Source organism: Lithobates pipiens, unplaced genomic scaffold, assembly GCF_037356315.1.
Source record: "Lithobates pipiens isolate NorthernLeopardFrog02 unplaced genomic scaffold, aLitPip1_a1.2 Scaffold_1, whole genome shotgun sequence".
NCBI classification, from domain to species: Eukaryota; Metazoa; Chordata; class Amphibia; order Anura; family Ranidae; genus Lithobates; species Lithobates pipiens.
Window position 1 is genome coordinate 203,540,538 of NW_027507685.1, and position 26,429 is coordinate 203,566,966.

Genomic DNA, 26,429 nt, shown 5'->3' on the forward strand with positions numbered 1-26,429 from the left:
TTGCAATAAACCATTGCGCCAGGGGCAGCCTCCCCTCCTGCCCACCCCTTGTCCCTGCCCTGAGTTGATGCACAAAGTAACAAAAAGCTGCATCCCTCCCAACCAATCTTTGTATTATTAGCGCGTAGCAGTTTCATGGAAGACTATGTAACATTTGTGCAGATTGCATTGCTGTACTAATATGCCTCTGGAGCTGGTGGTATGTAGCATCTCTTACAAAGGGCAATGTGTAGTCATTCTTGGTAAACAATCACCTTTTAATAGACTAAACAGAACTGTGTTTTAAACAACTCCAGCAGACAAACTAATAAATGAACAAGTGATGGAACATCAGTGTTTAAAGCTGCTGGAGATTGGGATGTGTATATGGTGATTATCAGGGTGACTTATATAAATATATATAAAAATGTGGGTGAGTGATCATTGGAAGTGGACACTGGGTGAAAAAAATTTGCACATTTAAAGATTTAAATTTTTTTTTTTTATATAATTCTTTATTTAAAAGCGTTTGTCAAAATACAAAAATACAGTATAGGAATACAAACAGGGCAAATCAACCTTTCTACAGGGGAAACCCCCTGTTCAAATTGTATTGAAAGAAAAAGCTAAGCTAAAAACTGTGGTTGCGCTGGAATGTAGCTGAAAGGTTCAGGGAAATGGACCACAATAGATACGCTTACTGCAAGAGGGTTCCCTGCCACAAAAAAAAAGCAGGGTCCCCTCATCCACTGTCAGGATTCGCCTTCTACTTACATATAGAGTTATAACTCCGGGACTCCGGAGTACAGTTCAGGAAGAAGAAAAATGTTTTGCATTCAACACATTGCACTTTATGGAGGACTGGAGAATTGTGGACTTATTTTTATTTTAGTTTATTATGCACATTTTTATTGCATGAATTTTGTGATGAACACTTTGATGAATTTTTGATTATTTGTATTTCACTTCATATACTATGGACACCTTTTCTGCATTACTTTTTAAATAATTTTAAGATAAAGTTTTGACAGAATTCATCTACGGTATTTATTGATTTTTCACATATGGATTTCACGTTATAATAGTTATCATGTGGATTTGAGCATTTTTTGTATATACTGGATATATAATGATATCCAGGTGACTCCTCACTTTGCTATCCTATTGGAAACATTTTTAGTACAAATTTTATTTTGATTTATTGTACCCAAGTGGTTATAAGCGACTGCTGCTCATTTATTCATTGGAATTTAATACCATTGGTGCAGACTATTTTGCTATTTTATACCAACAGTGGAGGCTATAGGCCCACAACATTTGTAGGCCTACAACCTTTGATGGCAACATGCCATAATTCTTGGTAAACATAACTGAAAACCTTTTAGTAGACTCACCGAATTTTGTTGATCTTTGCGCTGTTTTTAGCAAACCCAATACAGAAATGAATAACTGTGTTAAAAAGTGCAGCACCGGACTTCCACACATTGGAGCCTGTAGACCCATAACCTTATATCGGCCAAATCAAATACCACCTTGTTTATCTGGTTTTACTAGTCCTTACCCGGCTTAGAATATAGTAACAATATGCAAATGAGCTATACGAGATGGCTGTACTTTTACTAATCATAGGAAAAAAATGTGTGGCCAATTACTACCATCACCTAGTGTGCCTAATGGTAAAATGGCCCTAAGTAGGTGACTATCCTGACCTTATGATTCCGTCCATGTTTATCGAGCAGAGAAATAATTGATTTGATGTGATTTTTCTTTATAATATTCAGAACTTCAGGACTTTCAATCAATACACAGTATAAAACTTCCAAAATGCCTGCAACAAAAAAGATTGGAATCAAATCAAACACAAAAACGCCATGTGCAATTATTATAAAGGATGACTCTGCACCACCAATGGATTGTAAACAATTCTTAAAAAGAAACTGTATTCAATATTTTTCTAGATATGTGTGTCAAAGTAAGCAGACTTAATGTTGTACTTGTTGGTATGTATCTACTATGTGTACATGGTGGCAGTTATAATTATTCATTTTATATTCAAGCTCAGCTTTACGATTAGTAGTGCTACACAATGCTTGTGCCTCATTGTTCTTCTCTCAAAATGGAAGTTTAACTGAACTTGAAAAACTGTTGTATTCTATCTGGACATACTCCATTACTAATACTGCAACTATTTCAATTTGTCAAAGGTTTATGTTATATCAACCCTTTAAAGAACTAGGAAACACATTTAGAAATGATGCCCTGGTTCACATGCCAGGAGGGGCCTTCCTGGGTGCTGTGGATGCTTTACAACAAGGTTGCTCAACCTATCAAAGAATGATGGCCACTTAAGTGATTTGCTAACTGGTCGTAGCCACAATAAAATAAATTGGTTTTGAATTTTTTATTTTGAATAGCATAATGAACATTTTCCTCCTGCAACCGCTGAATGCCAAGGGGAGGGAGAGGACAAGAAGCCATATTTTAGTAGTTGCAGGAAGAAAATAGAGAGGATAGGTTCCTGTATATTCCATCCCTACAGCCCCTCCTGTCCAAGTGTAAAACAGAATGTGGCAGGGAGGCCGTATGGGACCCCGGGAGCATGGGGCAGGGTCACAATTGCAACCCCTGACACTACATCGGTGGTTGGGGGTGTGTTGTAAAAACACATTTCAACTATGGGGTTTTACTGCCCCCCAAAGTAGACATGTAAAAAAACCTTACTGTCCTGAGCTCCTTAGAAGGCTGCTTTCACACTGATGTGTTGCGGCTTACCTGCACTACGAGTGAAGCGCAGTGCACTTGTGGCTTTCCTGTTAGCTGTGCTTTGCCATAGACTTCTGTTATATCTAGCGGGTGTGGTGTACACCACACCCGCTAGAAGCACACCAAAACGCCTGAATTCAAAGATTTTGGTGCGCTTCCTGAAAGCGCACCAAACCCACATATAAAATAGAAGTGTACTTCTCTGGTTTGAGATCGAGGGCCACATCAAAGAGCTCCATGGGTCATGGGTTATTCAGGATATTCTCAACTCATTGAGTTTGTGTCACATTTGGCTTCATTTATGTGTGTTTGGCATCTCAACAATCCATATTGACCTTAGACAGTCAATAGATTGTTATTTTGAGTCTACAGTTTATAATCCAATTGGAAACTATATACTACACACACACACCTTATTGCTAGATATCTTGATAAATGAGTTGTATAAACTCATTATTGATAGGAACCAGAAAATCAATTACACATCTGCTTTTCTACTCTAACAAAGTGGAATGTTGGATACAGGGCCAGAAACTAAGTAGTTTTGCATGAGAAATAGTATGTTATATGGCAAGTCCTTATCCCTCACCTGAAGAAGCTTCCAGCCGATCCAGTTTGCTTACAACCCAGTCCAAGTTGTTGGAGAACAACGCGCAATTGGATCGATTACCCCTTATTAGAGAAGCTGAAAGATAAAATGCTCGTAATTTAAACAGTTATTTATCTAGAACAAACATTAAGAACATGAATTACTCATACTGGTAGTGAACTCAACTTTTTATGATCAAAGACTGAGCAATGTGTGCAAAAGTTGAGAAAAACATCTCAAAATGTCCTTGCAGTGCAGCAGTATGACAGACATGTGGAACAGACTTCTGGCCAGTCATAATCGGTCTGTTATGCATTGTACCTGTATCACCCCATTAAGCTACTAGTGGGGAAATTTAGTTTTTGACCTCCCTGTATTCAGGAAGAGCAACAATTGTTTGGTTGGTGCTCTACTGTTGTGGGCTTGGTTACCATACCTCTCAACTTTTAAACATGAGAGTGAGGAACGTAGCGCGCCATGGCTAAAAGGGTGTGACCAAACATGATAGTGGGAAGGGCTTGAGGACAATGGTTAAACAAACCCTGGGCTTCCTTGTACCTATAAAAGTAATAAAAATATGCTTTGGTTACTGTACCACAATCTGGAGTCTCAGGGATACATATAAAGTTCAACATAATAATTAGAAAAATTATTTCCAATACATGGGACATGAAAGGCGGGAATGCTGTGGGACATGGAAGGCGGGAACGCTATGGAACATGGAAGGCGGGACCGCTATGGCACATGGAAGGAAGAGAGAGAAGAGAGAGCTCACTTACCCCAGGCTGGCTGTTACCCAGTCCAGAGGTTCAGGCAGACATCAGGATCACTTGCTGCTTTAAAATCTCCTGCCCATACAACTCCTTCCCAGCACAGATTGGCTGCACACTGGGAGGTTGTGGGCGGGCACAGGGGGGCATGGGGAGTAGTTGAAGCTGATCTAACCCACCTCCTCCCTTCTCAGACATCTCATAAAGTGGGTGGCTGTGGGCGGGGCTTGTTTCCCGGTACTGAGCTCCGTTGGGGGACTCAGTCCGGATTCGCTGGACGTCAGGATTTGCTTAAAATTCACGGAATGTCCCTGCAAATCTGTGGCGGTTGGGAGGTATGGGTTACTTCCCCCGGTATGCCAGGGAGCAGTGGCATACCTATGGGGGGGGGCGGTCCACCCCGGGTGCCACACATTGGGGGTGTGCATACAGGTGTATGAGGGGGCTGAGCGAATATAGGTGTGAGGGGAGCTGAGCCAAGTACATATAGGTATGAGTTGGGCTGAGTGCATATAGATATGAGGGGGGCTGAGTGCATACAGATATGAGGGGGGCTGAGTGCATACAGACATGAGGGGGTCCTGAGTGCATACAGATATGAGGGGGTCCTGAGTGCACACAGGTGTGTGGATGGGCTGAGTGTGTACAGGTATGAGGGAGCTGAGTGCACACAGGCGTGTGGGTGGGCTGAGTGCATAAAGCTATGGGGCTGATTGCGTACAGGTATGAGGAGGCTGAGTGCGTACAGGTGTGTGGGTGGGCTGAGTGCGTACAGGTGTGTGGGTGGGCTAAGTGCGTACAGGTGTGTGGGGACTGAGTACATAAAGGTTTGTGGGTGGGCTGAGTATGCACAGGTATGGGGGAGCTGAGTGCTTACAGGTGTGTGGGTGGGCCGAGTGTGCACAGGTATGGGGGAGCTGAGTGCTTACAGGTGTGTGGGTGGGCCGAGTGTGCACAAGTATGAGGGGACTGAGTGCGTAAAGGTTTGTGGGTAGGCTGAGTGCATACAGGCATGATCAGTGGGGGGGGGGGGGTGCTAGATATTGGATCCATCCCGGGTGCCAAATGCACCCACTATTTCCTGCCAAGGAGCTGGGAAATAGTGGGTTGGAAGAACACAGATCCCAGCCTGCATACTGATGCTTCTCCAGCCAATCCCTGGTCAGGGTTGTAAGTGATCAGCAGGGGGCTGAGAGGGTATAAATGGGCTGCAACCCAGAGCTAAGACCAAGCTTGAGGGCTGTGGCATCCCTGGGAAATCCACCTGCAGCTGCAAGAATCTTTATGAGGTTCCGGCTACTGTTTGGCTGTGGGGACTCTTTTCTATTCTCCTGAAGCATTTGCAGAAAGCTTCCTAAGAATCCAAGACACGGGCAATTGGAGTACAGAAACTGACTGATACTGCAGGTGGCTACACAGTATTCAGGACACAGTGAGTACCAGCCTTCTGCACTTAAAGACTTCCTTTGGCCTCTTTTAGGAGATCTACATTATTACCAGTACCCTCAGGACTGTATTCTGGTTGAGGTGTTCATGTTTAGTTCCACGTTTGTTTACACATCAAAACCCTTGGTTCACCCTCACAGTATCCAAGTTCATACCCAAAAAAAAAGAAAAAAATACATGCACAGTCTGTTCTTTGCCTCGAGTGATTGTGAAATACTGTGTGCTTGGCTGCAGTGTGCCAATCAGCGAATGGAACCTGGGATCATACAGCCAGACCATTTATGAATCTGTGCTACATAATTATATTTCATCAATGCTTTTATCATTGCTCCATCATCGATCAAACCAACATTTAAATATTAAGTAAATGTTACTAAATGTTAAGTATACAGTTGAGGTTTTCAACTTGCTCATAATGTGAATCCTGATTTATTTATTAATTTTTCTTAATGAAGTACACACAGAACAATACTGACCAAACAGAACTGTAAACCTTAACTTTTTTGTTACTGATAGATGTTGCACATAATTTATAACAGAAGAACTAAACTCATTGATTTAACCGCTATCCAAAAGACTTACATTCAAGACATGCCGCGCATGATAAAGCCTAGTACACCCGACAGCTCAGGAGGAGCCACTATACTAACTATGCAATGTCAGTACAGTGATCTCCCCTGCTGTGCTATTGTGTTCTGACAGGGGGACGGTTCCCTTGCTAGAACACTGCGGTCAGTGCTCTCAGCCATAGCCGAATATCAGCCGGTTTCTATTGAACCAGCTGATGCCCCCTGACATTCAGCCCATGTGTATTAGGCTTAACTGAAGCAGTTGATTGTTCTCCCAACGTAACTTGTTAAGCCATAATAGAGCTGGTGCCACCACCGATCACATGTGCAGTATCATGGTAACTAGAGATCAAACAGAGGCTAATAAGGAAATTGTCTTGGCTGTAAAAGGATAAGAGGGCTTAATTCTGCTTTAATACTACCAGTGGCATTTTTTTTATAACATTTTTTATATCAAAGCTTGAATCTCGGTCATTAGGAGCTTTAGTAAATGTGCACAAATCCAGCTCTTTGTAGATATTATTATTATAATGGATTTATTTAGATATGGTATGACAAGTAAGGTGAGGAGAAACTTTGGTGTCCTGCACAGAGAGCTGACTTTAAGTCTATTAAACACCTTTTGGGATAAATTGAAACTGCTTACAAGCCAGGTCTTTTCATTCAAAATCAGTACCTGACCTTATAAATGCTATTTTGGCTTAATATACACAAATTCCTACAGTTACACTTCCAAATCTTATGCAAACCCTTCCCAGAAGAGTGGAGGTAGTTATGACTCCAAGAGAGAAGGCTAACTTTAAACTAATGGGATGTCCAAGAATCTCATATAGGTATGAATGGTAAGGTGTCCACAAACTTGTAGCTATAAAGTGCTGATAGATAAAACATTTCCAGCTGGAAGCTAGAGGCTGAATTGCACGTGTGCCTAAACTGTACCCCTAGATGTGAGCATCTTTAATTCCATTTCACTACAGGCAGTAGATGGCAAGTCTAATATCCAAAGCATTATCAAGAAGACACAAGTGTCCTCTTTGTTAAGAGGCTAGCAATCCAAGTATACTTGTTCTTCAAAAGCCAGGAAATTACAGTTTGTGAGGGACCTACTGAAAGCATTTGTATAGTGAAGAAAATCTCCCATCTAAAAGGTAATGGTACATACCAAGCAATTCATATAGCAAGTTCACAATCTCTTTCCAGAACTCAGCTGCTTCTTCACCAGCAAACTCTGCAAAGTGGGCAGCTGTGCTATAGACATTCAGTCGGTCTATACAATCCAAGACTTGAGAAATTATTCCCTGAAGAGGAATAAAGAAAAATACTTTTGGTAAATATAAATAGCAGATAGAGGATATACGAATAAATATTGCATCACAAATCGACCAAGTCAGGTGTGGTTTTGACATGAGTAGAGAATATTATAAATTAACATGGATTGATAATTGATTACAATCTAGATGCTCACCTCTTCCTGGAAGAGGTTCTGCCGATTTTTAAGAGACCGTAGCTTGGTCTGTTTTTCCTCATGTTGTAGCTCCTCCTCTGGGTGCTGGAAATAGCCAATTAAATCTTGCAGGGTTAGAACAACCATGTCCAAGGGTAGCGAGATTGGTTTTGAAGGCTTGTTTTTCCCATTTAAGCTGTCCAGACCTCTGGATAATGAACAAAAAAAACACCATAAAGTGAGAAGACGTGGTATGCTAAGCCAACCTGGGGAATTCTGACCATAACCAAAAACACTTTTCTAATGTCTCCCGTACTTGATGCCTCCCTTGGTTCTCCTTTATGATAGTAGCAATGAAAAACTGATAACACTTGGATTGTTCCCTATTAGACTTACTTAATGAATATGTTGAAAAGACCAGCTGTACTGTAGATCATTCTGGCTGCCTGAGACTCCTCTCGCTGGGAGCGAGACAAAGACAATGCGTCATCCATATGACCTTCTTGATGCAAAATGGCCTAAAAAAAAAAAAATCAACATAAACTTAACAAGGGGATATTTAGAATCACTGCTACTTATGCCAACCTACCTAAAGTAAATGTGTACTGAGAGAAACATGGAGGCTGCCATTGCTGACCTTTTCTTTTGGAAATGCTAGTTGTCTGGCTAGCTCTTTTCAATACTTTCTCAGCCCCCTATCTAAAACAAACAGGCAGCAAGTGATCTCTTAAGTCAACTCAGAATGCCTGATAAACATACTTGTCTTGATAAGTGATTAAAAAAGAATCACCACTACAACCAGATTGCTAGAATTTTTCAGAAGGGAACTTAACAATTGTAGCTTCTTTATTTCTTTCAGCAAAGGTTTCCTTTAATAAGCCCTTATTAAAACAGCTGGTGAGACAAATGCATCCAGTTATTTCATGCTCACCTTGCGCTTTAAAGGTCCCAGTCGAGCAACTTTGGAATCTGCAGCAGCATATGTTAGCCAGAGACCACTATTCACGTGTTGGACAAAGCACATTGACTCGCCATATTTGATGTCAGCTGGTCCCATTCCTTCTATATCTCTCTTAGGAGCAACATCCAACTTTTCCTGCAATGGTGTAAAAGATCTAAGAGTTAACATGTTCTAATGATGTTGTTCAAATAACAATGCAACCTTTGTCATTTTGGAAGTTCACTCATATGCTGCATTTTGATGTTAGATTAAAAACAATTAAAATACACTTACTTTAATATATTGCTTGTAACTCACAAGCTTAAACACATGTAAACATAGCAGGGCTTATTGCATCACTACCATACTTCTGGTCCTTTGTAGCCCAGGGGGGCTCCAGGAAGTGTTTACCTTTGTTTTAGCTTGTGCGTTACAAGCAATACATTGAAGTAAGCGTATTTTATTTTATTTTAATCTCAAATAAAAACAGGTTTACACTATTGCAGGTTTTTGAAGAGGTGGAAATACAAGTCCTGCTGAGCCAGTCCAGAGGTACTGCTGGAGGAGAGATGCATCTTAAAGCACCAGTGGCTAGCACTTCCGCCTAGCAGCTCTTGGGTTGCTGGTTCAAATCCTAACCACAGCACTACCTGCCTGAAGTTTGCATGTTCTCCCTGTGCTTGTGTGGGTTTCCTGCCACAATCCAAAGACATGCTGGTAGGTTAATTGACTCCTTTCTAAATTGGTCCTAGTATGTATGAATGTGAGTTAGGGACCATAGATTGTAAGTAGGGATGAGCCGAACACCCCCGGTTCGGTTCTCACCAGAACATCCAAACATGCAAAAAAGTTTGTTCGAACAAGTGAACACCGTTCTATGGGACACGAACGAGAATAATCTAAAGTGCTAATTTTAAAGACTTATATGCAAGTTTTTGCCCTAAAAAGTGTTTAGGGATACGAGTCCTGCCCCAGGGGACATGTATCAATGCAGAAAAAAGTTTTAAAAGCAGCCGTTTTTTCAGGAGCAGTGATTTTAAGAATGCTTGGCCACTTCCCGACCGGCGCACGGCGATGTAGTTTGGCAGAATGGCATGGGCAGGCAAACTGGCATACAGGTACATCCATTTAAAATTGCCGCCCCACCATCGCATGCGCGTGCCGGTCGGGACCCCCGTGGGTCCGTTCGCGGGTCCCGCAGACTCAATCACCGCGGGGATATCGTCTCACGGGGAGCCTGAACAGGGAAATGCGGAAGTAAACAGCATCTCCCCGTTCTGCCTAGCAACAAGCGACACTGATCTCTGCTCCCTGTGATTGGAGGAGAGATCAGTGTTCACTAACACACAGCCACGCCCCCCACTGTTAGTAACACGCCCCTAGGACACATTTAACCCCTACACTGCCACCCCCTGGTTAACCCCTTCACTGCCAGTGTCATTTACACAGGAATCAGTGCATTTGTATAGCACTCTATAGCACTGATTGCTGTATAAACGACAATGGTCCCAAAAATGTGTCAAAAATGTCCGATGTGTCCGCCATTATGTCGCAGTCACAATAAAAATCGCTGATCACCGCCATTACTAGTAAAAAAAATAATATTAATAAAAATGCCATAAAACTATCCCCTACTTTGTAAACGCTATAAATTTTGTGCAAACTAATCAATAATCGCTTATTGCGATTTTTTTAACCAAAAATATGAAGAAGAATATGTATCGGCCTAAACTGAGGAAAAAAAATGTTTTTTTATATATATTTTTGGGGGATATTTGTTATAGCATAAAGTAAAAAATAATGCATTTTTTTCAAAATTGTCGCTCTCTTTTAGTTTATAGCGCAAAAAATAAAAACTGCGGAGTGCGCATGCGCGGGACTTCCGGAACGAAGCACTAGCCGGGAGCTCCGCACCGCTCCGGTCTTTCGCGGCACCTCACGAGCGCTATAGCAAGCAGCCACCCCTGGGGAGACCTCCCCCGTACAGCGGAACACCTCGGGCACCTACACCTATGCCGGGTAAGGGCTCCAAGAAGGACGTTAGCCGTCAGCTGGACTTTGGCCTGAAGGCCCCACAGCCTCCCAAGATGGCGGCCGCCATCCCCACATGCGGTGAGAACGTGACGCTGACTAGCACAGCTACCTATGCTACGATCGCAGCTTTGCCTATGACCCACCAGCAGAACCCCTTACCCTCTCCAGCTTCCACAGAATCACTCCTGGGCAGACTGCAAACGGAGAATCCATTTTCCCCGCTGGCCAGCACACCTAACAGTGTTGTGGACTCTCTGCTAACCCCCCCCATCCTACCTGATCATCCCCCTGACATGACCCAGCTACTGAACAGCTTCTCTGACATGCTAGCTGTCGGTCTAGCCCAAAACGCTGCACAAATTACCTCTGCCATTAAAGCTGACATCCAGAGTCTGGGAGCCAGAATGGATGCCATTGAACAAACTGTTGATAATGCAGCTGCTCGCACGGACCAGAACACGGCCTGTATCCAGACCCTACAAGACCAGCTTGACACAGCCCTCTCTAAAATTGACGATTTAGAGAATAGAAGTAGACGTTATAACTTTCGCATCAGAGGCATTCCAGAATCGCAAACAGACACTCAGGCGATTGTCCGGGCTCTCATTAAGGATCTTATTCCTGACATCTCTGAAAGCAAGCTTGAGATTGACAGAGCCCACAGAGTTTTACAACCCCCCCGCCAAGATGGCCTTCCTCGGGACATTGTGGTCAAGCCGCACTTTTATAGTGTTAAAGAGGAAATAATGAAAAGCTCCAGAAACAGGGGAGACATCTCCCTTAATGGCGCCAAAATTCAAATCTTTGCGGACATATCTCCCACTACTATCCAGAAACGAAGAGCCCTCAAACCCCTACTGGATATTCTCTCGCAGAAGATGATCAAATATAGATGGGCCTTCCCTTTCCGCCTGCAGTTTACCTACAAGGAGAAATCGTATAATATCACGAATTTCCAGAACGGCGAAAGTTTACTTCTACACTTGGGGCTCATCTCTCAGGAACTTTCTCCCCAACAAATGGAGACCCGTCCGAGTTCCTTCAAGAGGCCACCGCCGAACAGCCCTCTGACCCCCCTCTGGGTTAAACAGCAACCGAAGAGACAGAGGGACGCCGTCCCACCAAGATGAACTCCCCCCCTCCCCGACCCCTTGGGGTCTGACCCTTTCTCTTCACCCTCGCCAGATCCTCTCTGGGCGCAGGACTGTCCACTTCAACCACTGAGTCCACCCGGGACATTTTTCCAGTAACCCCCTTGTTCCCTGTTTTATGCCCCCCCCCCCCTTTTTTTTTTTCTCTCCTTTCTTTTTTTTTTTTTTTTTTATTTATTTTTTTTTTGCTTTCTCAGGGACATGCACGCACGGCCAAGAGCCGTGTTTTCTCAACGTGTCACATTCTGAAACCTGGGGGCCTCCCCCTAGGGACTCTTTTGTTTTCAAACATTTTTTGCTGTATTGGTTAACAATTTTCTGAAGTTAATGTTATGTTGTTATTTAAAAGGTGCGGATCGCCGCTCGACCGGAGCGGGTATACCTGCCACTCCACCTGTTGTAGCCCTGGGGATTTTTTTTCCCATGGTGGCACCAGGAATGCAACCTTCTACTGGGTTGCCCTTTTACCGATCCCTACAATCCAAAGGGATTCGGAGCAGGCTCCACCCTGCCTTCCCCCTCCATGGGGAACCCAGGTCTCTTTTCTTCCTGGACCTTCCCCCCTTCTCTTCACTCTTTTCTTTCTTTTTCTGTTTTCCCCTTCTTCTCTCCACTCATTTGTTCTCTCCCCCACAGATGCCTTCAAGGAGAGCTGGACGTTTCGAACTTCCCCGGTTTCTGGGAACAGAACTTGCCCTCAACCTCGAGACCAGGACCCGCTCGGGACAGGTAACCAAAGCCAGCACATGCTCGCACCTTACACCTCATGTCTATGGCTGACGACACATCCCATACACAATCCCTTAAAGTAGCATCCCACAACACCCAAGGTCTAAACTCCCCCATCAAAAGGCGCAAGGCCCTACATAGCTACCATTCTAAGAACTTTGACATTGTTCTTCTACAGGAAACACACTTCCCGAAAAGTTTTAACCCTTCCTTCCTCCACCGTAATTATCCCACCTTTTACCTTGCCAACGCTGACGATAAAAAAAGAGGGGTCGCTATCCTCATTTCTAAACGCACTTCCTTTACCCTATCTCATACGATTAGGGACACAGAAGGACGTTACATTCTTGTCAAGGGACATGTCAATGGGTCTCTCTTCTCCCTCATTTCTTATTACGCCCCTAACAAAGGCCAAACTAGGTTCTTTTCTTCAATGTTGACCTCCCTCTCCCCCCACCTGGAGGGTAAGGTGATTATGGGTGGCGACTCCAATGTCGCCTTCGATCACGTGCTAGACAAGTCCTCCTCGAAAAAGTCTCTCCTGAAGAGGCCTCCCAAGCAGAGTCTTCGCATTGCAAGGCTCTTTCACGCTTTGGGTATGATAGACTCCTGGAGGGAGCTGAATCCCTCAGCCCAAGACTATACGCACTTCTCTGCACCCCATAGTACATACGCCCGCATAGACCACATTTTTATTCACTCAACTGACATTCCTCTAACCTCCCATGCCGCTATAACTGATGTCCCTTGGTCTGATCACGCTTTAGTCTCCTTGAAGATTTCAGGGTGCCTGAATCGATCAACCCCTCCGCAATGGCGGCTAAAAGAGTCCTTGCTTTCTCACCCAGCACACCGCACTAGCCTCGAAATTGACCTTAAGGAATATTTCCGTATTAATGACACTGAGGACACTTCCCCCGGTGTTCTGTGGGGGGCACATAAGGCAGTTATGAGGGGTAAGCTCATCCAACTCTCCTCCCTTAAACGGGAAAAACAAGCAGACATCGTCAACTTGGAGAAAAACTTCCAGATCCTATGTAAAGCGCACAAAAAACACCCCTCTGCTTCCTCCCTTGCTCGCCTCGATGCTGCCAAGATCGCTCTTAACACCGCCCTCACATCCAGTGCCGAGAACCATACCCGATGGGTGAGTGGTAGATTTTATCTTAACTCAGATAAATTTGGACCACTCCTCGCAGCGAAACTCTCCCCCAAATTTAGAGCTCAGGCCCTCCCAAAAATCAAATCTCCATCTGGTGCTCTTACACAAAACCCCAAACATATCCTGAAGGCCTTCCACGAATTCTATGCTAAGCTTTACTCCGGCCCGAACCATATTAGCTCTCAGTCCACCGAAAACTACCTTGACAGCGTCCCGCTCCCTAAGATATCGGACTCTCATCGTTCGATCATGGAGGCCCCCATCTCGGAAACAGAAGTTAGAGCAGTCATTAAAGACCTTAGGAAGGGGTCTGCCCCAGGCCCGGACGGATTTTCAACACATTATTATAAGACCTTTTCTGACATATTATCTCCTTATCTGGCCCGATTTTTCAACTCCTTGTCACAAACTTCACCCCTAGATCACACAGCAAATTTGGCATATATCTCGGTTATCCCTAAATCGGGGAAAGACCAGAGTCTAGTTAGTAACTATAGGCCCATCTCCTTAATCAACAACGACTTGAAAATAATGACCAAAATTCTCTCCAACCGACTGGGATCTTTCATTAGCAACTATATCCATAAGGACCAAGTGGGATTTATTCCCGGAAGGCAGGGACCGGACCAGATAAGGAGAGCGGTGGATATTATTTCCCTTCTCAATTCAGGGTGGGACGGAGGGCCTCCTCAGGAGGGCTTCCTCCTTTCTATAGACCTGCAGAAAGCGTTTGACACTATCACCTGGCCTTACTTATTTGGCGTTCTACGAAAATGGGGTTTTGGTCCCCACTTCATTCACCTCCTAGGGGCTCTTTACTCTCACCCTCGGGCACAAGTCAGACTCCAGGGCCACCTCTCAGACCCCTTCCTAATCAGTAAAGGAACCAGACAGGGATGCCCTCTCTCCCCCCTTCTCTTCGCCATTGGTATTGAAACGTTAGCTATATCCATCAGGAATCATCCGGACATTCAGGGAGTACGTTGCGGCAACACGATTCACAAATGCGCTCTGTTCGCGGACGACGTCCTCCTCTTTATTACCTCCCCCACAGTCTCAACCCCTCATGTCCTTCAACTCCTCCAAGAATTTGGACAAGCCTCAGGACTCCAAGTTAATATGGCCAAGTCAACGGCCCTCAATGTTTCCTTAACCCCTGAAGTAGTAAATAGGCTAAAAGAACAATTCCCCTTCGCCTGGAGTTCTCCCTCTATCCCATACCTAGGGGTTCACCTTACATCTAACTTTGGCCAGCTGTTCCACCATAATTACCCACCCATGATCAAAAAACTTAAAAATGATCTTGAACAATGGTCCCTCCATAAGATATCATGGATAGGGAAAATTAACGCTGTAAAAATGACCCTTCTTCCTAGGTTACTATACCTCTTCCGCTCTCTACCCATTCCGGTACCTAAGTCTCTTATACAGAACCTTCAATCGGCAATTATTAAATTTACCTGGGGCAGATCCAACCACAGAATCCCCAAGAAAACATTATTTAGACCCAGAAGAAAAGGCGGTCTAGGTCTGCCCAATCTCTGGTGGTATTATCAAGCAGCACAACTCTGCCAGATATCTAATGTTTACTCAAGCGGGCCTAAACCCGAATGGATAGAGATGGAAAGACAGGCTTATCCCTAAATTTACCATTGATTTCCTTTTATGGCGCCCCCCAAAATCCAGACCCCCAGTCATGTCTCCTACCCTATCTCACTCCCTTGCTCTTTGTGACAAGATTTACAAGTCCAATACCCTTACCTCCAGGTGGCAACCTCTCGCACATATCTTCAATAACCCCTCATTTCAGCCGGGGCTGAATATCAAAGCGTTCCAATGGTGGACAGACAAAGGTCTTTACAGAATAGGACATTATCTTAATCCGGCAGGACCACTTAAGTTGAAACAATGCATCTCTAAGTTGGAGATGCCTCCTACAGAACGGTTCCGGTTCCACCAATTATCCCACTTTCTGCATAACCTAACTTCCCAATACCCCCTTCCCCTCACAGTTTCGCCTTACGAACTTTGGTGTTCTTCAGCCATAGACATGAGGGGAGGGATTTCGCTGATCTATTCGGCATTTGCTGAACCAATGGATAAAGCGCAGTACATGCTGAGCTGGGAACGCGACCTAGGAATCGAGTGGGACCTGGACTCCTGGCACACCCATTTCAATACTGCATTCAAGGGGATCCTCAACACATCTCTGGTGGAGGCGGACGTCAAGGTCCTTACCCGTTGGTACCTTGTGCCCACACGCCTTGCTAAGTATTACCCTCAATCCTCCCCCTTATGTTTCAGAGGGTGCGGGCACCTGGGATCGCTCATTCACATTTTGTGGGAGTGTCCCAGGATTAGAAATTTCTGGAATAAGACTTTTGCACTAATCCGCAAGGTGACCGGCCAAGCAGCTCCCCAATCCCCAACATTCGCCCTCTTAAATGAAGGAATCCCCCACATCTCCAAACATACTCAATCTCTGATTCATTTCATCCTATTGGGTGCTAAATTGACTATAACCAGGTCCTGGAAATCCCCTAGGGTTTCCTTCCCGAATCTGAAACAAAAAATTACCTGGATTATGTTTCAAGAAAAAATTTCCTACACTATTCTGGACAAAATGAGTAAATTTAAAAAGGTTTGGGAGCCCTGGGCCAGTCACATTGGGATCCTTCTTTAGTTTTTGGTCCCGGTGTCTTGGCCTAGTGATTGCCCTATCTAGAGAGCTGCACTCCCTTCTGACAGCGTCCGGCTCTCCTTGACCCAGGCTCCGTCAGTTTAGCGTTGTTCCCTCCCCCTCTTCCCCTCTCTTTTTTCTTTTTCTCTCTTTCCCCCTCTTGTCCCTCCCCCTCCCCTCCCCCTGGTCGGGCCAGGCTGAGGGGGGGTGGGGGACGCTTTCCTTAACAAGCTCTGGTTTAACAATTATACTTAGGCATGTATCTCTAACAATATCCTTTGTTTACTAGGCTCTCCCAGGGGCCGGACCTCATGTCCAGCTGGGAGCTATGCCATTGAACAGGACCCCCTTGGGGTCTTTCCCAGGTTCTTCCTATTAGTTCTTATGTTAGTCATATTTTCAGTTTATGCTAAACGGGGTATGATGGGACCTGACACTAGCTTATCCTCGGTCCCAGGTGAGCCATGGGGCTCCGACACAGTGAGATCCCCGTCGGGGTGTCGGGGCACTAGGCCGCCGGGAGAGGGGGTTCATTTATGATTATTACTTTTTAATTTGTCTTTCCTATTGAGCACACCTAGTACTCCTGGTTCCTTTTCCTGTTTATATCTCTACCATGGTTTTTTTTTTTTTTTCAGGAGTTTATTGTTCACTTTGGTTGTGCAGGTTAATCTATACTCCTGATCCACCCCGGTACTTGGTCCTCCCTGCTGATACCCCTGTAGATTTCTACCCGATGCCGGAGTAAGGAACTTACTCCTTATTGTTCATGTGTATAACCTGTTATGTTATCTATTCATCTTTTTTATGGCTTTCCCCTGCGTGGGAGCCTCAATCCTGTAATGCCAACTATTTTTCAATAAAACTCTATTAAACTTAAAAAAAATAAATAAATAAATAAATAAAAACTGCAGGGGTGATCAAATACCACCAAAAGAAAGCTCTATTTGTGGGAAAAAAAGAACATCAATTTTGTTTTAGAGCCATGTTGCATGGCCACGCAATTGTCAGTTAAAGTGACGCAGTGCAGAATCGCAAAAAGTGGTCTGGCCTTAAGCCAGCAAAATGGTCCGGTCTGAAAGTGGTTAAAGTGAAATATTCCTTTAAATATCGTTTCTGGGAGGTGTCTATAGTAGCCTGTAAATCGGCGTAGTTTTCCCATGTTTAGAACAATACCATAGCCAAATGACATTTCTAAAGGAAAAAAAGTCATTTAAAACTGCTTGCAGCTGTAATGTATTGTCAGGTCCCGGGAATATACATGAAAATCATTGAGAGAAATGGCATGGGTCCCCCCAGCTCATTGCAAGTATTTTTGGGTCTGGTATGCTTATCAAGGGGAACCCCGCACCCAAATGAAAAAATTAAATTGCATGGGGGGGGGGGGGGGGCAAGGCCCTATATACTCTGAACAGAAGTGTGTGTAATTATATATATATATATATATATATATATATATATATATATATATATATATATATATATATATATATATATATATATATATAGTGTGCCCTAAATACTCTCCAGAAAATTGGGCCTTAGGCGTGGGAGGTGCCACAACACTGTAACCTCTGACAGTCACGCTTGTTGGGCACAGGAATGGGCCCTGCTATGAAATATTTGATCAAAAATTGTAATTACATGCCCCTTTAAACAGGGGCAGAAAACTTGTGCCTTAGGCAGTGGTGGTATTGCCCTAAACCAAAAATATTGCTGGAAGCTAGCGTCATCAAGAGTGAGGAGGAATAGGATAGTCACTCAGCATAGACAGTCTTCAAGGGATCCCACATCCATAGAAAAACCAATCAGTTACATCAGCATCAGGTACTTGATAGCTACTGCTGATCCAAGACTGATTCATTTTCATGAATGTGAGCCTATCAACGCAGTCTGTGGACAGGTGCACTCTATGATCCGTTACAAACTCTCCAGCAGCACTGGATGTGCGTTCAGAAATAATGCTGGATGCAGGACAGGCCAGTAGCTCAGTTGCATATTGAGCAAGTTCTGGCCAGTGGTCCATCCTTAAGACCCAGTAACTTAGTGGATGGTCTGTTGGAAAAGTCTCCAAGTCTGCTCTTGCCCCAAGATATTCCTGCACCATGTAATGCAGATGCTGGCGATGATTGCTTGAACCGATCAGACCTTGGCGCTGAAGACTAAAAAAATTGTCTAAAGGCATCGGTCAGCCGGCCACCTTCTCCACCGCTCTTCCTCTGACTGACCGAAGCCTCAGCAGCACGTTGTCCAGAACCAGGAAATTGTAGCTTCCCAGGGTCTGGAAACTGATTGTAAAAACCTTTCTTCATGGCCTCCTGAAGATGTTTCATCCTCTGCTCCCACTGCGAAGGCAGGATATATTCTGCAACCTTGCCCTATAGATCAAGAAGGGTTGCCAGCCAGTAATGATCCCTCTCCTTGATACCACAAATCCTAGGGTCCTTTTGCAGGCTTTGCAGAATCAGGGAGGCCATGCAGCATAAGTTTGCAGACACATTCGATTGCGAGTCCTCTGGGTCACTGAGGATGACAATGTCAGAAACTACCTCCTCTCAACCACGTACAACTCCTTGGGTTTCTGGGGACTGAAAACCATCCCTTGAAGACTGCTGCTGAGTGTTTTCCTCTACATCCATTGTGACACAATCCTCTTCCTCCTCTTCTTCCTGTGTGTTTGGCGGGCCCACAAGTATGCTATCTGGATAAAGGGGACCTTGAGAGCTAAGGAAGTCCTCCTCTTCCTCCTGCTATTCTGCCTCAAGTGCCCTGTCCATTATCCCACGAAGTGTATGCTCCAACAGGAAGACAAGTGGGACAGTATGACTGATGCATGCATTGTCGCTGCTCACCATCCTCGTGGCCTCCTCAAATGGTGACAGGACAGTGCAAGCATCCTTGATCAGTAGCAACTGGTGTGGCGAAAAAAAAGCCAAGCTCCCCTGACCCTGTCCTAGTGCCATACTCACACAGGTACTTACTGATAGCCCTCTGCTGTGAGTGCAGCTGCTGCAGAATTGCCAATGTTGAGTTCCACCTGGTGGGCATGTCACAAATGAGGCGGTTGGTGGGCAGGTTGCATTCTCTTTGAATGTCAGCCAGCCAAGCACTGGCATTATATGACCGGCAGAAATTACTACAGACTTTTCTGGCCTGCCTCAGGAGATCCTGTAAGCCTGGGTACCTGCTCAAGAACAGCTGCACCACCAACAGGACGTGTGCCAAACATGGGACATGGGTCAAATGTCCCTGTCGGAGGGCAGAGAGAAGGTTGGTGCCATTGTCGCATACAACCATTCCTGGCTGAAGCTGGCGTGGCATCAACCACCTCTGAGCCTGCCCCTGCAGAGAGAATCTCTGCCCCAATGTGGCTCCTGTCCCCTAAGCAGACATACTCAAGCACCGCATGGCATCTTTTTGCCTGAGTGCTTGCGTAGGCCCTTGACTGCTTACAGAGCACCACTGGTTTAGGGGAGAAATCAGAAGAAGAGGCTATAGAGGAAGAAGAAGAGGAGGGGGTGGAGGAGAGAGCTGTGGTAGAATAACCACTAGCATTTTGGAGGCGTGGTGGCAGAACATGCTCCAACAATACTGAACCCTGTCCTGCATCCTTCCCGGCTGCCAGCAGAGTTCCCCAGTGCGCCGTGAAGGAAAGGCAACGTCCCTGCCCATGCCTCCTGGACCACGAGTCAGCGGTAATATGCACCTTACTGCTGACCGCCCTGACCAACGAGGCCAAAACATTGCCTTCCACATGCCGGTAGAGAGCCGGAATGGCCTTCTGTGAAAAGAAATGGTGTTTTGGAACCTGCTACTGAGGTACAGCACATTCCACAAATTCACAAAAGGGGGCAGAGTCTACCAGCTGAAAAGGCAGCAGTTTCAGTGCTAGTAATTTGGCCAAGCTAGAATTCAGATGCTGAGCATGTGGATGATGGGGACTGAATTTCTTTTTCCAGTTTAGCAACTGGGGTAGGGAAATCTGCTTGCTAAAATCAGATGGAGGTGTACTGATAGCAGATTGGCTGCAAGTACTTTGTACACACACCTATTGCTATACCTTCATTCCTCTCAGTGCAGGTTTTTGAGAGGACTGTAGGTATAGTGGGGTTGGAGATCCCAGACAAGGAGCAAGGAGAAGTCTGCCTTTTTCTTTAATGTGGGTCTTTCAAATGCTGGAGGTCTTTATATGTCTGGTCAAGCATGTGGTGCCCAAGTGGCTTCTATTCTGGCCATGCTTGATCCGCTTCAGACATAGGTTGCATACAGCAATGGTGTGATCTGCTACCCCCCTGCTGCGGCTGGGGGAACATGCCTGCAATTTTCTAGTCCTTCTTGGGCACCCCCTCTCTCTAGGCTCACGTTACTCCTTTCCTCATCCTGGGAACCAACATCTGAGCCTTTCAATCGCTGCACATCCTCCATCAGCATGTACCCGATACTGTGGTCAAATAGTTTGGGGGACTCCTCCATGCATGATCAGAGCAGAGTTTTTGTTTTTTTAAGTTTTCAAGCTCTAAACTAGGGATCGACCGATTATAGATGCAGCCGATATTCACTTTTTTTGGAAGTATTGGTATCGGTCACAAACATACCCAATATTACATCAAGGGGCCTCACATCCTTACTGTTCTTTAGAGCATACCGTTCTTTATTGTAATAACAACAGATGCGGCTCAGCAGCTGCTTGGCTGTTAATAAAAGCAGCAGGAGGGGAGATTCCTTCACCTCCTGCCGCTCGCCTGGCTCTCTCGTCCCACCGGGAGGTCAGAGCATCCAGCCAGCACGTCCGCTGGTTGGCCGAAGACCCGAACAAATCTGATGCTTCGTTCGGGTCTCAGATCTAGTAACCCGGAAGCGATGTCATGACATCACTTCTCGGAATACTGACATCTTAAAGGCACCAGTTTTAAGAAATAGTAACTATTCAATTACACAGATACTGACTTTTGAATACTTTCAAGTGCAGAGGAGGGGTTTGGGGTCTTATAGACCACCGATCTCTCCATAAAGAGTACCTGCCTATTACTGTCACAAGGGATGTTTACATTCCTTGTGACAGCAATACAGTGATAAAAAGTTTTAAAAGGACAGTGTAAAAAGAAAAATCTTAAATGTATAGAATATCGGTAGAGAATATCGGCCATCGGCCTGAGAGGTGGCTGAAATATCGGTATCGTATTGGTACTGAAAAAATTATATCGGTCGATCCCTATTTTAAACCGCAAGTCAGCTATCGTGATTGCAAAGGAAAAAGGGTTTTTAACATGTCATAGTTAGTACTCCCTTTAATATAATATTCTAGTATTGTGGAGTTTTTACACACTATGCAGTACTATTTAATTACTATATATACTATTAACATATAGTGCACTGGCTGAAAACTGCCATGTACCTTGGAAATTCGGAAGCAGAAGGCGGTGGCTTTTGTGTTGGCTTTCTCAGCATCAACCAACACCAAGCCCCTCTCTTCCTCACGAGCTAAATATCGGCCAGTTGTCACATGACGCGCACGGAATGGCATTCCCCATCTCATGTGGCTCCCACTCCAGCTGTAAAGTAAAACAAAATCGATGCAGTAATTAAAAGCTCTGTTGACCCAAGACTTATATTTTAGTTTTTAGCAGATGCTGAAGAATTTAACTTTGTGACAATTTCCTATATCTCTCAGGTACTCTGTCAATGAGTTCTCTGTGACCCATTTTCCAGATAGGAATAACTACTGTGGCCATTATAAGGGATTCCCCCCTTGCATTTTGAATATACTATAATATTATGGGGAATGAAACAGGAGGAACTGGAATATGCAAAGGTGGGTGGAAACACTCTATGCTTCAAGATGGTCAGAAACTCTTTAATTATGGTGGGAAGATCTCCTTGTTGGAGTTTGCCAAGACATTTAAAGTGCAACAGGCTGACTCGACCCACCAGACTTCACTTGTAGCTAAAATATCAGTTTTAGGGAGACTCGTCCATTAAATAATTACAGGCACAGTTCAATTATGAACAAAATCCTTGGATTCACTTATGTATCACATTATTTTTGCATAAAATAAATTAAATATAAGATCCGGTTTGTAGGGTTTGTGTAGTATTTAGGTGGGCTTACAGTGAGAAAGGTCTCAGGGTTGGGTATCACCAGTGACTTAGTGGCCAAAATAGTAGTGCAATGGCAAAGAGGTTGCATAATGAGTGTGGTCACCTCCTTATGCTGTGCAACCATATAGCACAGCACTAGCAAGTGGATTAGTAGTGATTATGCACTGCTTTACAAATACTTTTGCAGGTGAAACAAATATTACATAAGCATTTCAGCTTTTCAAACAGTTTGTTCATGTATGTGACAGTAGCTGCTCTTTATAAGTAACTCGACAAAACATATCCTGCAGAAAATTGAATCTCAAGCACTCCCAAGACACCGAGCTGTGAATATATTTCTAACAATTGTCTTATATCATAAGAGCAAAAACTGCATGCAGCTGATTCTGTGTCGTACTATTCAGAATCTTGACCAACTAAAGTTAAAATGAGCTTACTCTCAGGAAATGGGAAAATGAATATTACCTAATTCTCAGGGGTTCCAGCCTCCACAATGAGCGTGCATGAGAGCAAACAGCCCCTCCCTCATAATGGGGAATCCTGAGGACAGCAGAGTCAGACAAAGAAGAGGATGGTTACGTACAGTCCAAATTAAATCTGTTCCCTGTCACACGCAGTGCGTGACTTACCTTCGTTGCTCCTCTCCTTGGTCAGTGGGGGAAATGGTCAAACATTCATCCATATGGCCATGGAACAATCGGAGGACATCTCCTCCAGTTACATATCCTGTAGAAATAGAACAATACTGTTTAAGAGGAAAACTCCACTAAAAAAATGCTTGCAAAAAATATAATTCCAAAGTGATTGAAAGAAAAACTATGTACTGTTTATTGTATCATAGTTCTAATAGTCACACACATGGAACATTTTTAAGCCTTAAGCCTAACTCCAGCTCAGTTTTTTGTCCTTACAACTTCACAACTTTAAGGGGGGGTGGACTGTGGCCAATGGGAGTAGAAAGTGTCCTGGAGTCATTGTGAGTAAACAATGCCTCATTATTGATATCAATAGTGTCAGTGGGTAAAATAATGCCCCATCATTGGTTTCATTTGGAGGAATAGTGCCCCATTGTTGATATCAGTGGAAGTAATAGTGCCCCATTGTTGGTGTCAGTGGAAAGAATACTGCCCCATCATTGGTATCAATGGGAGGAACAGTGCTCCATCGTTGGTATCAATAGGAAGAATAATGCCCCATCGTTGGTATCAATGGAAGGAGTAGTGCCCTATTATCAGTGTCAATGGTAGGTGTCAGCAACAGTGGGGGAGGGGGGGATAACAATAATAATGCCCTAGCAGCAGTGAGGGGAATATTGCCCCAAGGGCCAGATAAAAGCAAGCAAAGGGCCATATCCAGCCCCCAGGCCACAGTTTGAAGACCACTGGGCTAGAGTAACAAAGGGTTAAAAATTATGTCAGGCTGCTATTTGGATCAAAAACAATGAGCACCTTCAACTACACAGGCTAAAATCAGACCCTTCGCGAAAAATGTAAAGTATGCTTTCCTGCCAGTGCCAGCTGAGTATGTTTTTGGTAAAGGTCAACTTTAAATAATAAACTTTTTATTTTTATTAGTAGGTTTTGCTTGCTAGACTCTCATATCTGTTGTTTCCCCAATAGTGAGATTTTTTTAACCCACACAGTAACTACTGTGGCTCTGTGTCCTGTGATGTAGGATAAAAATCCTCCTAATAGGAAGAGAAATGACATTAAAGCCAGGCAGTCTATCTCTTCCCTGCTCTACCAAAGTGTTCTCAAGAGTTGGGATTTAGGATGGATGAGCAGATCTGCATTAGGAACAAAAATACCACTCAAGCAAGACAGCATTCACAATTACGTTACTTCTGTGTTTGCAGGTGTACAGTTTAATATTCCATATTAAATGTTTGGGAGCTCCAACCCTATTTAAGCTACAATGCAGTTTTCGGTCATCACAGATATAAATACATGAGGCCAAAACAGCAGATATACAACTCTAAAGTAATCCACTCACTAGGCAAAGTGACCTGAAGAAAGCAAACCAGACTCCCTCTAGTTCTGAAACTTACCTTTACAGATCTCAGCCACCCAGGAACCCCGAGTGCTCAGGTGTTCTGATCGGCAACACTAATTCGAGAAAGTAAAGTCAAGTGCTGGATCATCCTTTCCTGTACTTCCTGTCTCATCTTTGGTCCTTAAACATCACAAGTGGTTTTACTGATCAATAATGAGAAACAGCGAGCAGGAATAAGGCTGGATTTTTAAAACTGGCACCTGCAGAAACTCAACCTTTGGGTTAAAAGCAATACCCCCGTGATAGGGTAAAAACATATGGCCTTGTGGTAAATGAAGTCCTGGAGCAGTTGTAAAGTTTACCGTCTCGGTTTTAATTTTTTGCATATAAGCCCACCCAAGAATTGAGTCTGTCAGGACCCTGTGGAAGATCTTAGAATGTACTAGACCTCGAGGAAAAGATTTTATTTTTCTTAAAATTTGTTACTCAAGGTTTTTTTTTTGTTTTTGTGTTTTTTTGGAACAAATGTTGCAGTTTCCTACCTTCAGCAATTTCACAGCCTGAGGTAATTGGATTCATGTTCCAGAGGGTCTGCATGAATGAGGCATCAACCTGAAGGTCCCCACTGGCAGTGGAGAGGTGCTAGAGGGGACAAGTATAAATAGCAGTTCAAAAATTGAGAAATCGTGTATTGATATATCTTCCTGTATACAGTTTTACTATTCCAAACATTTTTCTAATTGTTTATTCTGTTTAAATCTTCTGCAAAATATCTTGCATATGAAGTACCAACATGCTGGTAAAAACATTCGATACTGTTTAAATAAAAATGGATTGAAAGAGAAGAGACAGGCCTGATAAAAGTGGTTAATGGAGTAGTACTGGGAACTTACCAGGTATCTCTCTGAAGATACACTGACCAGGATCAGATCATCACCTATTCGCACCTTCTCTCCTTCCGATCTCTGTTTGGATGCAGGATGGATGGTCCACCAGCAGGCCTCTCCTGCTCATTAAAAGACACAAAGTGATAAAGACTAAGCAAACCTAAAATCACTGACAAAGATCTTGGAGGTGTCCATGTGCTGGCCCTGAATCTTCCCACTGCAGTTCTATTTTGGAGGGTCATGTGATAGCCCATAATGTGTGGGTAGAACTACCCCCGTAGGGGTTGCAGATGACAGGGTTCCCCACTGCTGCACCACTAGGCAACTAAAAACTTCCAAACTTTTTCCAGAGACAAGGAACAGTCTTTGAGATTTGGTTTTATGTTTTATTAGGGGGGTAATTACTTGGATAGGGAATAGGAATTATGGGATGCCCAACTGATTCCTCTTCCTTAGCTTGTACAGCTCATTGATTCTACTTTTGGTAGCTAACAGCCTCTCTTAGAAAAGCAAAAGCCCCTTAAGGACCAATAACTCTCAGTCCCTTTAGGAAGTAGCACAAACTGTTGTAAACTGCATCCTGGAAAACCTCCAACTCTCTTGTAGACACTGATCCCAGTTCTATCAACTGCAGGAAATGCTAGCCCACCTGGCTGCTTCTTCACCAGTCTATCCAACTGACTCTCCGGAGATATCCCAGGGCAAGGTTACAGAAGATTTAAGCACACTGCTATCTTCCAGAGAGACATATTATGCGTGGCAGTCTCTCCACATGTAAGTCCCATTCTGTATTACTCACATTGTCCTCCTTGTTTCTGTTGCTTCTCAGAGAAGACTTCTTCCAAGCTTCTCCTGTTGTCAGGATCCTCCCAGGCCAGATCCTGAGCCCAGACCCAAAACAGAGCACCCCTTCAGACTATAGGGTTCATCTCAAAGGCCACTGACAGTACCCTCAGCACACTATCTCCATCATTCACCGGATTTCCCTGCCAGCATGACTCAATCATTTTTAAGGGCTCGCTTAGTCTCCTGCCAGGCCAACCACCTGAGGATTGGCTAAGAAACCCCAAGTATGCAGGACAACCTTCCTAACTTATGGCTTCCAGAATGTTATCCAACTTTCCAGAACTAGGGGTGGCAACAAAAAGCTGCCTGAATCAGTCATCTAGCCCTGACCTCTAGTAAACCCTGATTC

At 44.2% G+C, this 26,429-nt stretch overlaps 1 protein-coding gene across 13 annotated transcripts in view; it reads right to left on the reverse strand.

Moving 5' to 3' along the window:
• The window catches only part of RYR1 (ryanodine receptor 1), a 347,489-nt gene that overhangs the window by 204,650 nt on the left and 116,410 nt on the right, over positions 1-26,429 (reverse strand). For all 13 annotated transcript variants that reach the window (XM_077480582.1, XM_077480567.1, XM_077480575.1 and 10 more), the window contains 11 exons: positions 25,241-25,353; positions 24,890-24,989; positions 22,985-23,081; positions 22,821-22,895; positions 21,652-21,808; positions 8,492-8,656; positions 7,957-8,078; positions 7,582-7,768; positions 7,279-7,414; positions 3,332-3,427; positions 1,689-1,807 (listed from right to left, as the gene is read on the reverse strand). In XM_077480582.1, coding sequence (XP_077336708.1) covers positions 1,689-1,807; positions 3,332-3,427; positions 7,279-7,414; positions 7,582-7,768; positions 7,957-8,078; positions 8,492-8,656; positions 21,652-21,808; positions 22,821-22,895; positions 22,985-23,081; positions 24,890-24,989; positions 25,241-25,353 — 1,367 coding nt within the window. The remainder of the gene's footprint in view (positions 1-1,688; positions 1,808-3,331; positions 3,428-7,278; positions 7,415-7,581; positions 7,769-7,956; positions 8,079-8,491; positions 8,657-21,651; positions 21,809-22,820; positions 22,896-22,984; positions 23,082-24,889; positions 24,990-25,240; positions 25,354-26,429) is intronic.